Source organism: Haliaeetus albicilla, chromosome 4 (genome assembly GCF_947461875.1).
Source record: "Haliaeetus albicilla chromosome 4, bHalAlb1.1, whole genome shotgun sequence".
Taxonomy (NCBI): domain Eukaryota; kingdom Metazoa; phylum Chordata; class Aves; order Accipitriformes; family Accipitridae; genus Haliaeetus; species Haliaeetus albicilla.
Genome location: NC_091486.1, coordinates 407,670 through 424,248, shown reverse-complemented (window position 1 = coordinate 424,248; position 16,579 = coordinate 407,670). Strand labels below are relative to the sequence as shown.

The 16,579-nt window shown below is 37.5% G+C and overlaps 1 protein-coding gene across 22 annotated transcripts in view; it reads right to left on the bottom strand.

Moving 5' to 3' along the window:
* The window catches only part of BAZ2B (bromodomain adjacent to zinc finger domain 2B), a 164,789-nt gene that overhangs the window by 28,441 nt on the left and 119,769 nt on the right, over positions 1–16,579 (bottom strand). For 12 of the 22 annotated variants that reach the window (XM_069780547.1, XM_069780546.1, XM_069780548.1 and 9 more), the window contains 7 exons: positions 13,434–13,526; positions 13,249–13,310; positions 8,233–8,298; positions 7,430–7,495; positions 6,708–6,752; positions 6,425–6,457; positions 5,164–5,229 (listed from right to left, as the gene is read on the bottom strand). In XM_069780547.1, the coding sequence (XP_069636648.1) occupies positions 5,164–5,229; positions 6,425–6,457; positions 6,708–6,752; positions 7,430–7,495; positions 8,233–8,298; positions 13,249–13,310; positions 13,434–13,526 (431 nt within the window). The remainder of the gene's footprint in view (positions 1–5,163; positions 5,230–6,424; positions 6,458–6,707; positions 6,753–7,429; positions 7,496–8,232; positions 8,299–13,248; positions 13,311–13,433; positions 13,527–16,579) is intronic. The other 10 variants (XM_069780542.1, XM_069780544.1, XM_069780559.1 and 7 more) reach the window with 5 other exon arrangements.

Here is a 16,579-nt window from a genome sequence, read left to right as displayed (position 1 = left end):
TTAATTTGGAGTTATGATTAAAAATGCAAACCTTAACAATGCTAAGTTTCATTAATGTATTTAGAAATTACTTTTGCTGGCTGCAATAAACATTTACCATTCTGTTTCTATTAATTACAGCACTGGATCAGACTATACAACCATTTAGCCTGGCATCCTGATTTCCAACAGTGGATCAGGTGCTTAGGGTATCATCTCCCTCTGCTCAGCACTGATGAGACTGTATCTGAAGAGTGTCCAGTTTTGAGCCCTCCACCTCAAGAAGTATGTGGAGAACAGGGAGAGGGTAACACTGGTTTTAAAAAGGAACATACTGGTTTTCTGAAATCAGATCTATCCCTTATTTATGGCTGCTGTGGAAAAAACATCTTCAGAATATTCAGCTCTTCGTAGCTTTATTTGCACAATTTTAACTGTCACTACTCACCAGAATGATATAGGTCAGAAACAGATTCCCGATTTTAGTTGATGAAAATATTGTCAGCAAAACTGCCATTATTTTCCTTTCCAGTTTGTATTATGGGATACTACTAGGAAGATCAGAAACAACTTAATCTAACTTTTTAATAAAGATTAATCATAGAATATCTTGAGTCAGAAGGGACCCATAAGGATCATCAAGTCCCACTCCCTGCTCCTCACAGGACTATCTAAAACTAAACCATATGACTAAGAGCATTGTCCAGATGCTCCTGGAACTCCAACAGACTTGGTGCTGTGACCGCTTCCTGGGGGGAGCCTGTTCCAGTGACCAACCACCCTCTCAGTGAAGAACCTTTTCCTCATGTCCAATCTGAACTTCCCTGATGCAGCTTCATTCCATTTCCTTGTGTCCTATCACTGGTCACCACTGAGAGGAGATCAGCACCTCTCCCTCTGCTGCCCCCCTTGAGTAAGTTGTAGGCTGCGATGAGGCCACCCCTCAGCCTTTTCTTCTCCAAGCTGAACAGACCATGTGACCTCAGCCGCTCCTCCTAAGTCTTGCCCTTGAGACCCTTCATCCTTCATCTTGGTCATCCTCCTTTGGACACACTCTAACAGTTCGACGTCCTTCTTATATTGAGGAACCCAAAACTGCACACAGTACTCAAGGTGGGGCCACACCACTGTGGTGTAGAGTGGGACAGCCACCCCATCTCAACCAGCTACCTATGCTTATGCTTGATGCACCCCAGGACACAGTTGGCCCTTTTGGCTGCTAGGGCACACTATTGACTCATATTCAACTCGCCATCAACCCAAACCCCTGGATCTCTTTCCACAGGGCTGCTCTCCAGCCTCTCATCCCCCAATTTGTATGTATAACCAGGATTACCCCATCCCACGTGGAGAATCCAACACTTGCTCTTGCTAGATTTCATACAGTTGGTGATTGCCCAGCTCTCTAGTCTGTGCAGATCTCTCCGTAAGGCCTCTCTACCCTCAAGGGAGTCCACAGCTTCTCCTAGTTTAGTATCGCTGGCAAACTTAATGTACATTCAGCTCCTGCATCCAGATCATTTATAAAAACATTAAAGAGCACTGGCCCTAAAAGTGAGCCCTGGGGAACTTCACTGGTGACTGGCCACCAGTCTGATGTGAGCCCATTTATTAAAACTCTTTGAGCCCAACCCATCAGCCAATTGTTCACCCAATGTATTATGCACTTCTCTAGCTATACGCTGGACACGTTGTCCAGAAGGATACTGTGAGAGACGGTATCAAAAGCTTTGCTAAAAATCAAAACCACCCACATCTACTGGCTTCCCTTGGTCAACTAGATGGGTGACCTTGTCATAAAAGGAAATTAAGTTGGTTATGCAGGAGTTTCCCCTCATGAACCTGTGCTGGCTATGACCAATAACTGCATTGTCTCTCAAGTGTTTTTCAATAACTCCCAGAAGAACCTTCTCCATAATTTTACCAGGCACTGAAACGAGACTGACAGGTCTGTAATTAGCAGGGTCTTCCTTCTTTCCCTTCTTGAAAATTGGTACATTTGCCAGCTTCCAGTTGACTGCGACCTCTCCAGTTTCCAAAGACCATTGAAAAATAATAGAGAGAGGTCCTGCAATAACATCGGCCAGCTCTTTCAGCACCCTAGGATGAATCCCATGAGGCTCCACAGCCTTATGTGCATCCAGCTAAAGCAGCAAGTCTCCAATATGTTCAGAGTCAGCTGGAAATTTATCATCCTCCCAGTAACAGTCTTCCAATACAGGGCTCCAGGGGTCCCAGGGCCCATCATCGGTGTTAAAGACAAAGGCAAAGAAGGCATTAAACGTCTCTGCTTTTTCTATGTCCCCATTTGTGAGGTAACTGACCTCATCAAGTAACAAACCAATGTTATCTCTGATCCTCCTTTTGCTGTTAACGTATTTTAAAAAGCCCTTTTTGTTGTCCTTCACAGTACTGGCCAGCTTGAACTCTAGTCGAGCTTTGGCCAAAAAAATTTTCTCCCTACAGCAGCAAACAGCATCCCAATAGTCCTCCCATGTTGCCTGTACTTGCTTCGAATGTCCATAAACTCCCCGTTTCTGCCTAAATTCTAGAAGATGATCCCTGCTCAGCCAAGCTTGCCTTCTGCGCCACTTGCTTGACTTCCCACACTTTGGAATTGCCTGCTCCTGGGCTCTTAAGAGATGGCTCTTAAAAATGACCAGCATTCATGGACCCCAGTATCTTCAAAAGCAGATTCCCAGGGGACCTTCATACTGTCCTGGTTTAGGCTGGGATAGAGTTAATTTTCTTCCTAGTAGCTGGTATAGTGTTATGTTTGGGGTTTGGACACTAACTAGGCTCCTTCAGCAGCCCAAAGACTGCTCTCCCCATATCCAGGGTCAAAGTTTTGCTGGTGGTTTTTCTCCTATCACCAATGATTTGAAACTCAACTACTTTGTGGTCACTGTCACCAAGACAGCCACCGATCACCACTTTGTCCATGAGTCCCTCTTTGTTTACAAACAAGAAATCTAGGAGGGCACCTTTTCTAGTCAGCTTAAGACTTAACCCAGAAATTTTTCCTTGCACTGCAGTATTATTCAATTTTTCTTTGTTTTGTCTGTCACTTTCTTTTAAATTTACGAACATATCTAAGAGAAAAGTTTTAACAATTGTCTTTGACAATTAGATGCTATAACGATAGTTATTTTACTTCAGTCTCTTAGCTACCTGTACTTTATTTATAAAAGTCTAAGGATATAGTGATAAAAAAGTCTCAAAATATACAGAAATATATAAAAAGTAAAATTTTAAAAGTTAGCAATTATGTTTTAGCATTGATAGTCCCCTTTAAGACAATATCAGGGTTAAAACTGAAGACAGCCTCAGGATTAAGATGTAAATTAGTTTATCATGGTCTCATAAAAGTTTCATCAATCATACTGTACAGCTCTGGTTTTATCATCAATGCTATTCCATCATGTATTTTTAGATAATTTTTTTTAACCATCTATAATGCAACTAAACTACTGTATTATTTCAAACCAATGAAGCTAAAAAAGTTCTGAGTTGTTTTAGCTAGTAACATTTCATTTACTACACATTTCATTTACTACAGTGTAACCTTAATAAGCAGGATGTGGTATTCCTGTAAGAGAGGCTTTTTCTCAAGCTACCTCAGTCATGAACATAAGCAATGTGGTTACAACTGCTTTCAAGGCAAAGCTAAAGACTTCCCTCATTTCCTTCCGCAACCTTCTAATGAAATTGAGACCTCTCAACTGGCAATAAGAACAAGCTCTATTACAAAACCACTATTATATTAGCTTAAGAGCAGGGAAACTTATGGTGTCTTTCATGGCTAAAAGTAAAATTTAACTAGTTAAAGGCCTGATTAGTCAACTCATTTTAAGTATTTCAATGGATTTTGGGTTAGGTTGTGCCGATACGGACTACCAGTGTTTCTTGAATATTTTTCCCCCTCTAAGTAAAGTATCTAGAGTTCCTTAACTTGTAAGCAAAGTAATAATTTGAATTATGAAAAACATTTCCATTCTGCACTACTTTAAAAGGAATAGTTTAATTCAGTTGCCCAAACACCCAATTTAATAGCACAGAATGTGTATTTAGTCTTTAGCATTAATCCTCATAATAAGAAAGTTTTATTAGGTCCTTTTGTGATATACTAAATTTATATAAATGAAAGCAATCACCAGAATAAAAAGCACTCATCGTAAGGAAAGGGCAGCTATTTTGGAAATAGTCTTATTTTGAGAAACAAAACAGAACAAAAAAATGCAGATGTTTAAATTATCAGAATCAAAAGAAGCCTGAAATTTTGGAAAGGGAAATCAACCAGTTTTTTCTTATCAGCTTAATGTCACTGTGTTCAAAAAAGAAAGCAAGTTAAATAACCGGATTCAGAGACGGACAAAGTAAAATGATTGTACGCAAAATGACACCCGACACATACACATTTAGGACTTTAGGCTTCTCTATCTCTTGGTTCAGAATTTCTGACATATTTTTAGTAAAACAAAATGAGAAATTAAGTATCTATTTTCTGTAGCGCGGCAGTACTTTCTACTGAAGGACAAAAAAAATAAAATTATTAAGGCATAATAATCCTATTTGCTTGGTTTCATCATGGTCCCAGTCTAGAATCATATACAAAATCCACAAGTTCTAAGAAGCCTGGACTGGAATAAGTTGTATATTTTTACCCCTGGGTAAGTATTGAGGAAAACCTGTTCAGCAAGTCTGACAAGTCAGTATGATGAAGTCCTTACTCTTCTTATACATATGAACAACGCGAAGAAGAGAAAATAAAACTTCCTTTCCAAGAAATACTAGGGACTCTGAAGTGACTATGCAATTATTGGCTTCTTGCTCAGAATCACTGAGGATGGAAGGGACCTCTTGAGATAATCCAGTCCCCCACTGCCGTGTGCATCCTGTCCCCGCCGTCATCCCACAGCAGTATCAGCTACAGCAGGTTCCAACTCCACAACCTACCTGGGCAATCTGTGCCAGTGTTCAACCATCACCCTCAAAGTAAAAAAGCTTTTCTTAAGTTTAAGCAGAATTTCCTGTATTTCAATTTGTGCCTATTGCTTCTTGTCCTGCCACTGCCGTGCATACAAATGAAATTATACAAACAGGTACGTTAAAGACACTGCTCTTCTACAGATCACTGCAGAATGAAAGCATGAAAAGTTCAAACTTTTGAAGGTTAATACTCACTTCTGCTTTTTTACGTGCTTCCATGGCTTTCATAAGCATCATGTGTTGTCTTCTCCTTTCTCGTTCCTATTGAAGCAGGTAAGATTAGAACAAAACTAATCCGCATTTTCAAATCAGTAAAAAAGCTGAGTAACAAATTTAGCATTAATAGACAAGTCACAGTAAATACTAAATATAGGACAAGAATGGCCAAGTCTGTGCATGTTTTAGTTCAGGTTTAGAAAGCAAATACAAGAACAATCAAAAGCAAAAAGGTAAAGCAATGAACATGGAGACAGTGTAAAAAAGAAGCATACAGATTTACTTATGGTCAGTTGTGATGCTCCTTCATAAGCTGGCAGAACAAAAAGCATAATGGTTGGCTGGAACAGGTCAGTTACCTTACATCTGCTGTTACAGAACTTGCAATTTACTTCTTCAATAGCCAATTCAGCAGAAATTTTCAACTGGTCATTTTCAAACATTGCAAAAATTAACGTTTTTGTAACCAAGCAACAAATTAATATGATTAATTTTCTCAGCTCTAGATCATTTTTAATCAAGCTAGTGGTGGCGCTTATACATACGCAACGACACTTGCATTTACTGATGTCTGTCCCTCGATAAATTATGTCGGTAACTTCAGATGCTTTAAGGAGCTGTATTCTTGAGCGTTAAGTATAGAGCTTTTGCCTTAAAAGCTGTAGAGTAAATCTTGGCCCCAGTAAAGGCTATGGGAATTTTATCATCTAATTCAGTGAGGCAGGATTACATTCTAATGTTTCATTCTATATTTATAACATTATGTATTTACCACCGACTGAAAGCTGATTTCCTCAGTACCTTACAAACTTAGGAAAGACATCATCCTGATTTCTAAAATAGTTAATTCAAATTATATTGAAAATGTCTGGATTCATTCACAGTGAATGGGACAAGGCTTGCAAAAATTATCAAAGTGACTACCTATTAATTTTGCATTAATTAATCCCTGATTTTATACAGTAGTCCAATTTCTATTAGGACATCAGTAACATAGATTTTTGGTTAAAAACCTCACTTATTTATTGTGATGTTCAATTTATACACATGCTCAAGACATGTCTTTTTTTTTTTTTCCCTTAACAGACAAGACAAGCAGATGTATGCAATGCACTGTGCTGTAAAGCCATGCAGCAGTATGTAATATGACAGCAGCCAGTGCTACATTTTATGCATTGCTATGACAACCATATCACAACCAAATCACAATGCGGTGTTAGATGTACAAAAATAAACATACCCATACCATATCTAGTCTATGCCTCTCCAACTCCTGGTAGAAAGAGTTGGCAAATATTATGAAACAGAAATCACAAAGTCATAAAACCACTTTATAATCCCCCAAAAGACCCCAAAACCAAAGCAAAGCAACAAATCATAAGGTGAAAGAAAATTTGTGCAGGAATCAAACCCAGAAATTTAAAAAGGGCATAGTTTGAAGATTTCCCCACCTCCCCCATATAGCTTAAGTAGTAGTTCACAATGGGCATTCTGTCTGTTTGGTCAACTGAATGTATACTAACCTGGTGTTTCAGAAGAACGGCTTGCTGCCTTCGCATCTCTTTTTCCTTAAACAAAAGAACAACAATTTATTTAAAATATCTATCAAAATTTACTTACAAGTTGCACATTTTTGCCACACTAAAACAGTACTTCTGAATTAAATACTTATTTCCCCACCCCCCATAAATTGACCACAGAGAAGTATACATGGTATACATGACAGCAAGTCTATTGAGTTGGGAGTTCCATGTTAAAATACACCAAGAATGCCTAAGCAGTAATAGAAGTACACATGTAAACTGTATTTTCCAATGTTTGTAAAACAGTTCTGTAGTCTTGTACACATACACCCTAGAAAAGACTACGCTTGCTGAGAAGCAACAAAGTTTTTTGACACAGTGTGCTTAAAAGAACATTGTGAATAATGTTACTGCACGAGCATTTTAAGTTATGCAAACCAAGCGTCATGTAAGCAAAACTCATGGTAGCGGCACACAAAAAAAATCACTGTCTCTATATTCATGTGTGTATGTATGAATGTGTGTGTATGTCACACATACACAAAATTCTCTGTGTGTATGCTTCATGTGTTTATGTAAACATATGTACACGTTATTCATATGCCATCTCTATTTACACTTTCATTATCAATAAATATTCTTCCACATTTACTGCTTTTATACATTAACATATAGTATGCACAATAACACAGTTCTTGTTTTTGGAGCTCCTCTAAACTAACCTTTATTCGTTTTTCGGCCTCCAATAATTTGGCATTTGCTGCTTCTTCCTTCTTTTTCTTTTTTGCCTGTGCATGCAAAACAGGTCACACAACAGCACCATCACAACTTGAAAATAATCTGACTAGAAATAAAGTTATGTGCCTTTAAAAGTTCAAAACATCATCACATATCGTGTATGTTGCAACAGATTTCTTCCCCAATGCAGCTTTCATAACCAATCAATTCACAATTAATTTACTTTTTAAGAATTAAGACAGAATTTCAAGACCCCTCAAAATTGCTTCACCTGGCTATTATAAGAATGTAAGCATACACAGAAACAATAAAATATAAGCGGCAAAGAAATTACCATTAATTTTTCCATGAATGGAGACTTGCAAACTAGCAATCTGTCTGTGCTAGTATACTAGCAAAGTAGTATAGTATAACAATATAGTCTAGCATATATATAAACTCACTATTTTAACTCCACTACACTTCATACAGAGCAGAACATGATACTGCTTTAACATCCTATTATTGCAAACTTCTTTTTTAACAAAGGAATAGTTACGCTGTTAACTTTAGCAAATACAAGACTATTTGTGTAGAAAGTCAGAAACTGAAGTGAACATTTGCAAGACTTGGGTCAAAGTTAATACAGATTTTTTTTAAGAAAGACATGTTTTTGAACTGGCCTTTGGAAGTCCAGGTTGCTAGAACTGTTATATTTAGTTACACTCCTAACTGCATGCATGACTATTAAAATACTATGTTCTTTAAAATGGCAACAGAAAAATTGCATTTGAGCCATTATTTTTACCTCTAAAAGTTGCTGAGCTCGAAGTTCTTTCTCCATTCTGATTTGCTGGATTCGCTTAATTTTTTCCTACAAGAGGAAAAAAGTTATTTCTTTTTAAAAAAAACAATATTGAGAAAGTAAACTTACTGTTTGCATTTTAAAAAATGACGAAGTTTATACATATATACTTTTTGTTATGGAGTCTCGCACCCATTGTAGTCAATTGTTCCCATATAACATTGTACGTTTAGCATTTTTACGAGCATTAGAAGATGTCTGGTATATCCCTGAAGGAACCAACACTGCGTTATGCTTAGGTGCTCATGTTTAAGTTGTCATAGTTTGTTGTTTGTTTTTTTTTTAAAACAGCTTTAAGGGGACCAGATTAATGACAATGTAAGCAAGTTAGCAGCATTCAAATCCTAGCTGGCAATGGTGGAGCAATTTAGGAATGAATGGAAATGGGAACTATCATGAAAAACATGATGATTTGATGTGATCTCCCTTAATAAGAAATACAGGGTACTGTCAAACCACTATTTTCTGCCTTGGTTCCAGCAGCCTTTCAGTTCATTATGGTACCACGGGCAACATAGAGAATCAGAGCACTGTGAAACCCAACGTACGTACTCTGTCAGCCAGTAATAGTCACCCACATGCAACTTGGATAATATATTCACAGTTTAGTACACTTCAGTTTCTCCAGATTTTTTTAAATATTCAGGTAATTGATGATGAGTTTGGATGCCTTAACATGTAGTTTATGGGACTGAGTTTTATACTTGCCGAAGAGTGAAATAACAAAAAAAGTAACCAAAACAGCAGCCATGGGCAGTACAACACATTTCAGCATGTTTCATCATGGCAAGAAGAAAATGATCAAGCTAAGCACTCCACAGATGAATGCTGTCTAACCATATTCTAATTTATTCTTTTTCAGGAATTAGTTCCTAAAATCTGAATCAAGTCTTATTACATTGATTTAGAAATGCAATCATTGCAAACTTTGGGATTAGTTCACATTTCCTGTGCTGCATGGGTTTTGTCTGTTAAACAGTAATAACCCAAGTCCATATTAAAAAATTTTTAGCACATTATTTGAGGTTTTATTATCTCAAAAAAGCTGCTTGAACCACAATGACTAGGCAGGGACCATTATGAAAGAGAAGTGCTACAATACATTCAGCTGAACTTGCTGTAAAGTTTTAACAGCAAAACCCAGACCGTGGAAACGCCCTGCAAGCTGTGAGGCTTAAATCAGAAGCCTGAAAAGGAGCTCAATACTCTTCCCTGGAACAGCAGATATTTTCCCAACAGTGAGTGTAAAGCACGTCTCTGTGGAAGACATTGTTTTCTTGTGAGCTGGTCTGAGACTCTAGAACATGGACTACTCTAAGATTTTACTTTCTAGAGAACACATAGTGATGTATATACTTTATCAAAAAATAATTACAACCAAAACCAAGCCCCTAAGAAAACATAATCTAAAATATTTAACAGAAAAGGAGCAATCAGAGAAGAGAAAGACATACAAAATTTCCTGTAGAGCTCCAATACCAGAAGACCTCATGAGGTCTTACAAACTCGAGGCAAATCTTATCAGCTCCTTAAACTGTTAAGAAGTCCAGCATAAGACTACCTTATGCAGCAAATTAATTCAGGGGCCTTGTTTATACAGTGTTGAACTTTGATTTTCAACATGCAAAGCTCACAGTATGGACCTTAAGTCTCTATCATCCCCCAATATACTTTACAGACAAAACTGTACAGAAGTTTAGAGTATGTACTGTAGTCTCTCAATTCCATAAAGGCTAGAGTTAATACAGAACAAACTTTTCAGTAGAAGGCAGAATAAAGAAATATCTCAGAGATTAGAAGAAGTTTTCAACACATTGGAATCATGAAAATTTTATCGGTTTGTAACTCAAGAAGGAATATGGAGATGATAAACAAGGTCTGGATTTGATGTACTTGCTAAGCAATTCTTGATCCCTGCACACCTAAGAATGTAAGGAACACTTTATAATCATAGGGTGATGTGACTGGATACAAGCCCAATGCTCTTAAAAAAAGAACAGTCTGCATTATTTACCCTTCTTTAGCAAGTATGGGTTGCCTTCATAAGTGGAAACTTTGAAGCTGTCACGAACTACAAAAGTTCAGAATGGTTGAGGTTGGAAGGGACTTCTGGAAGTCACCTTGTCCAACGCCCCAGCTCAAGAAGGGTCACCTGGAGCCAGTTACCCAGGACCATGCCCATACAGCTGTTGAAAATCTCTAAGGTGGGAGACCCCACAACCTCCCTGAGCCACCTGTTCCAGTTTTCAGTCACCCTCGTGGTGGGAGAGTGTTTCCCGATATTCAGGGGGAACCTCCTGTGTTTCAGTGTGTGCCCACTGCCTCTCATCCTGTCACTGGGCACCTCTGAAAAGAGCCTGGCCCCATCCTCTTTGCACCCTCCCTCCACGTATTTATACACATTGCTGAGAGCCCCCTGAGCCTCCTCTTCTCCAGGCTGAACAGTCCCAGCTCTCTCAGCCTCTCCTAGTTTAACTCATAGATGGTAGAGTGACAACTTCTAGCCCACTGTCTGCTATACTGAGCACTTTCTTCACAGAAAAATCTAAACAATTACCAACAAGGATTAATTGTTATCCATTCCTGGGATATTTAAGGTATCTGCAGTAACAACAATTTTGGTTAACTACTTAATAAAAACAAAAAAGAAGTATGTTAGGTTTTAGTATCTGGATTTCAAAGATGTGAAAGGCCTTTATATTTTCATTGGCTTTTTTAACACCTCAGGATGCCACTTAAGAGGCAAAATAATGAGATCTGGTTTTCCAGTATTATTTCTAACTGGTGGGATGGTGAGATCATACAAAGACATTGAGGTGCTGGAGCGCGTCCAGAGAAGGGCAACAAAGCTGGTGAAGGGTCTAAAGCACAAGTCTTATGAGGAGCAGCTGAGGGAACTGGGGTGGTTTAGCCTGGAGAAAAGGAGGCTGAGGGGAGACCTTAACCGCTCTCTACAACTGCCTGAAAGGAGGCTGTAGTGAGGTGGAGGGTCAGTCTCTTTTCCCAAGTAACAAGTGATAGGATGAGAGGAGACAGCCTCAAGTTGTGCCAGGGGAGGTTTTGATTGGGTATTAGGAAAGATTTCTTCACTGAAAGGGTTGTCAATCATTGGAACAGGCTGCCCAGGGAAGTGGTTGAGTCACCATTCCTGGACATATTTAAAAGACGTGTAGATGTGGTGCTTAGGGACATGGTTTAGTGGTGGACATGGTAGTGCTAGGTTTATGGTTGGACTCGATGATCTTAAAAGTCCTTTCCAGCCTAAATGATTCTATGGTTCTATTACTCCATCCTAATTAATTGTTCTCTGACATAAAAAAACCCACAAAAAAAATAAATCCAATACAGACATGTTTTGTTTTGCTGATTTCTGAATCTGAATGTTAGCTGTGAAGCTTCTATAGAGATCTAAATGCAACTCAGCTGCAAAATAAAATTGCTCGGTAGATTACTCAAATAACACAACAGACTGAAAAGGTGTAACGAGCTCAAAAAAACTGTAACTAAACCATCTCTAGAAAAAACACAAGTGAACTACAATATAAATAGAAACCAGTCTTGAGACTACAGTGAAGACACTGCACCACTGCAGAAACATTTTCCCTGCAACAGACTTCAGCTTTATCCTGTATGAAAGGCATGAGGTATTTTAAATCAGGAAGTTAATTAAATGTCCCATGAAGCTGATGCATGAATGCAGTGAAGTCAAACCTGGAATCCTCTCTTCCCATGTCCAACTTTAAAATTTCATTTACAGCTAAAAGTATGCATTACATTACAAAGTAACATATCATCAAGCGCAAATACTTATAGAATTTCATGGAAATGTCAGTTAAAGTTTCTATCACAAACGAAAGGTATTGGTTTTAATAGTAAATGTTCATCATCTCCATCTTAATATATCCCTTTAATTTAAGACTCTATAAATACTACTATAATAAGAATATGAACATTTAACATAAAATAGTTAATCCAAACAATATTTAGATATTCTTTTTTAAAAAAAATTAAATGTACTATCTGTACTATGCATACACATACCAATTCAACAGCAGTACAGGTTGAATTTGCCTGCCAAAGTCAACTTTTCCTACTTTTAGAAGGTTTTATATACTTATTCTCTGCCACTGTAAGAGGGTAAAAACCTATAGCAATAATGGTACTGAACACAAAAAATGTCTTTTCACTGAAAGCTAAAAAAACTTGTCCTTTGACTGCTACCAGATGAAGCATTTAATTTCTGTACTCTGCAGTAAGTTTCATAATGAACAGAACGAATATAAAAAACAACCACACAAATATATTTTTGGATGCAAATTATTCTCTTTTAAAAATTTTCAGATTCCCAACATATATAACTTTTCACTAATTCACTAAAAGCAGTTGTTAAAAAATTTAAAAGCCTGCTTCTATAAGTAGGTTTGTTTGGTAAAGTTTATATGGGCTCACTTTTATTGGAAGTACTTGCTATGACAGTATTTAACAATACTTGTATGTTTAAAAACATGTATTACTTCACTGGCATACTGAGATACAAGCCCTTGCACACAACCTAAAACCACTGACAGCCTTCCAGAATCACTGAAGAAGCTAACTGCACTCTTCCAGTATTTACATAAACAGATATAACAGTTTGTTTTCACAGAACCAAATAAAGGAAGACCACATCACTGTACTTTGATAGCAGTTTTTTAATTTCTTACTGATATTGGCAAGCAATTACATATGTTGGGTGGCTTAAATCAACACAGACAAAATTGGGATGTCCTGACAACATGAATGACAACTACAGAGTTTAGAATTTTAAATAATATACACTGTGTGCTCTTTAAAACTAGATTTAAAACATTCACTTTGTAATCAGCATACTTAATAATTTACTAAATAATTAAAATACCCCTAATTCAATAATTCAAAATGTAATTTAAAGAACTAATTTAACAATCACATAAAGTTTACCTGCTGCTTCATTATCTTTATCTGTTCCTTTTGCTTTCGCTTTTCTTCAGCTGCCATAATAGCTGAGAAACAAAAGCAAACAAAAAATTAATATCAGCAGAACATGACAAGAGATAGCTAACTTTTCATTAATACTTTCCACAATAATCTGCTAGCATGCACAAACTTTCACAAGTAATACTTACCTTGCTGTTTTTTTGCTTCTTTGGCAGCTCGAGCTTGTTCCTGCTTCTGGAGTTTTCTCAGTAGCTTTATTTGTGCTGCTTGCCTAGCTATTTCTGTTACAAAAAGAAAATATTAAGTTCATAAAAACAGTGCTGTCCAACAATAAATCCAGACACTTGCATGAGGTAAAGACACGTGCATGAGGTAAAGATAGAGGAAACAGTGGATTTGTTTTGCACACATTTATCTTGACAACATTTCACTATCAACTACCTTTAGTGGTATCTCACTTATCAGTAACTACATCAACAGTACAAATGAACATGGATACTTTCTACATAAAAGAAAATACTACTTTTGGAGAAAAAAATTACCTATTAAGTGATAGCATCAGGCCAATAATGTTGCTTCATTTAAAAACTGATTTCTTCTTTCTTTTTAATGCAGAAAACATTTGTCTCAGAGTACTAAATCAACATTTTATTCAGAAAGCATGGAATTACTGTTTTCCTTACGAGTCACTTCATGTAATCAATCTTTTTTTAACAATGCAGTAAGAGCACACTCATCAGGGTCACACATCTCTCCAGCATGGCCACCTACAGCCAGCCACTCTTCTGCTAATTAGTAATTTCCTGAAGCATTCTACTGCTTTAAGTGAGAATATTTATGAAATTTGGATGAACTGTGCATGGACACACTGATGTAAGACAGCTGTAGGAAGGATTTTCTGGGGGTTGAATTCAGCTTGCTTTCAAAGGACTGAGGTCCACGACCTCTTTGATAGCATTCTCCAAAACACTGTCAGCTTCTTGTGCAATGACCAAGATGCAGGCAGACATATGGAAAATCCATGTATAGATAAGATGATGCTGCAGATAGGAAGGGCTGTGTAAATAGCCACACAACAGGGAAACCTTCAGGGCCAAGGGGAAACCATACAGAAGAAGTTATGTCTTAACTGAAACAGAACCAGTGGCTGGAAGTTAGACTACATTATAGAGGAAAACTTAAGCTATGAAGTATGGAAGGCCAACAAATGCAGTGGACCACTTAGTCTGAATTAACACAATCCATAAGGAGGATGTAGTTAATGTTCGTCATGCGTTTGAAAAGGACAGATGGGAAACAAACACCTATACTGCAAAAAACAGAGACGACAAATCAGACCACCTGTATTTCCATTCAACTAATATGTGCCATACCGAAGAAAATTTAAGGGCTTCTAAATCAAGCCAAGAAATCAAAAAAGAAATTAGGGAAACCAGAATTCTTGGTATCAAATGATAGCCCAGATGTAATGGACATCTCACGGACACAGTAGAAGGATAATTAATAATACATGGTGTTGCCAGGTACCAACGTTACAGGCATATCAGAATGAGATGTACAGGCAGAAGACCAGCTTTCTATGCAAAGTGCAGTATCAAGTCACATAGCGTAAAAACAACGAATGAAGAGACATCTATGTAGTCCATTTGGTGGAACCCTAAAAGAAGCTGTACAAAAGCAGTCTTCAAGCACACATACTTCAAGTGAGCAACCTAGAAGCAGTTTTTAAAAAAAAGTATACTTGTCCAGGTAAACACAGAGCCACATTTAAAAAAGGAAAAAGGTAGTCCATATGCAGGTCTTCAGAAAAGGAGGCCATCATAGGAAAATGGTGAGCATATAAAACATGAAAAGCTTGTTCAAATCAGAACAGGAAAGCCTATGACAGGCCAAACTTTAAGAGTTAGAAAGGCTAAAAAAGAATTTGAAGAGCACATTGCAAAGGATGCCTGAGGAGACAGTAAAAGATCTTTACATATATCACAACAGGAAGCCAGAAATGTAATCAGTGGGACCTAACGATCAACAGGACAGAAAAAAGAGCCTTAGAAAAAAGGGTTATTGAATTCCTTGTATCAATCTCTACTGCTGAAGATGCTGGGTAGATTCCCCTACTCAGTGCATTATCTACAGCAAACAGGTTGGAAAAGCTAGATGAATTTGAGGTAAATATAAAAGAAGTATTAGATCAAGAAGGTAAGTCAGGTGTTAACAGATCACCAGGACGGGACAGAGTAAACTGAGAAACGTGAAGGAACATTAACGTGAAACCACAAAGACACTGGTCTGGGTGTTTACTGTATTATTAACAACAGCCACTGTGTCATAGGACTGGCAACTCTCATCAACAAAAAGGGCTCTAGCAGAAGTCTTGGAAAGTGCAGATAGGTTAGTCTGATTTTCCTTTCCTCTTTAGAGTCTTATTGTACATATTATGTCTTCTATATACTTACTGAGTACATTATAAAACACCATCAGTTCAGACAGTTGGCATGGCTTCTACAAAGGGAAACTCTGCCTAATTATGGGTTTCAATGAGAATATCAGTAACAGGGAGATAAAGAGAATTTAATGGACATAACATATTCTGAATTTCAGAAAGTATTTGACTAGGTTCTAAGTCAAACATTAATATAACTAAGCTGTTATGTGTTTGAAGTACAGCTTCACAGACTGAAAGCTCTTTAAATGATAGCAGGTGAAGGACAGAGATCGGCAGTCACCTTTTGTGATGAAGAAGAGTTAGTCGAAGGTTTTTTCACAAATCAGTACTAGAACCAGCTTTATTTAGTATCTTTTTTCATCAATGAAACTTGTAAAGGGGACTGCAAAGTTAAATCCCAAAATGTGAAGATGTTATTAAGCATTCTGGAAAATCCAAGGCTGTGCTGACAGCAAGGATCTCTGGAAGAGCCCTGCAAAACAGTGGGAAAAGGTAGCAGAGAAGCTTCATCATAGATAAATGGAAGGTAATACACCTAGAAAAGAAATACTGAAATTAGAGGACACATTTAGAGGATCAAAGGGATGGAACCTTCTGAGAACAGACTAAAAATATTTGGGCTCTTCAGTCTGGAGAGGAGAAGACTAATGACAAAGAGGATTAAGGTCTGCAAAATCATCAAGGTGATGGATAACAAACTGGAGAACTGTTATTCTCTAAACCACACAATAATGGAACTAGGGAACACCCACTGACAGTAACAGAAGATCATTTTTTAAAAATTAAAATGGTCCAGTAGTTAGCAGACTTCTGGAACTTGTTGCCACAGCAGGCTGGTAGAGCAAACATTGTCAGGAGGTTAAAAAACAAAGAACAGGCTAATTCATGGGC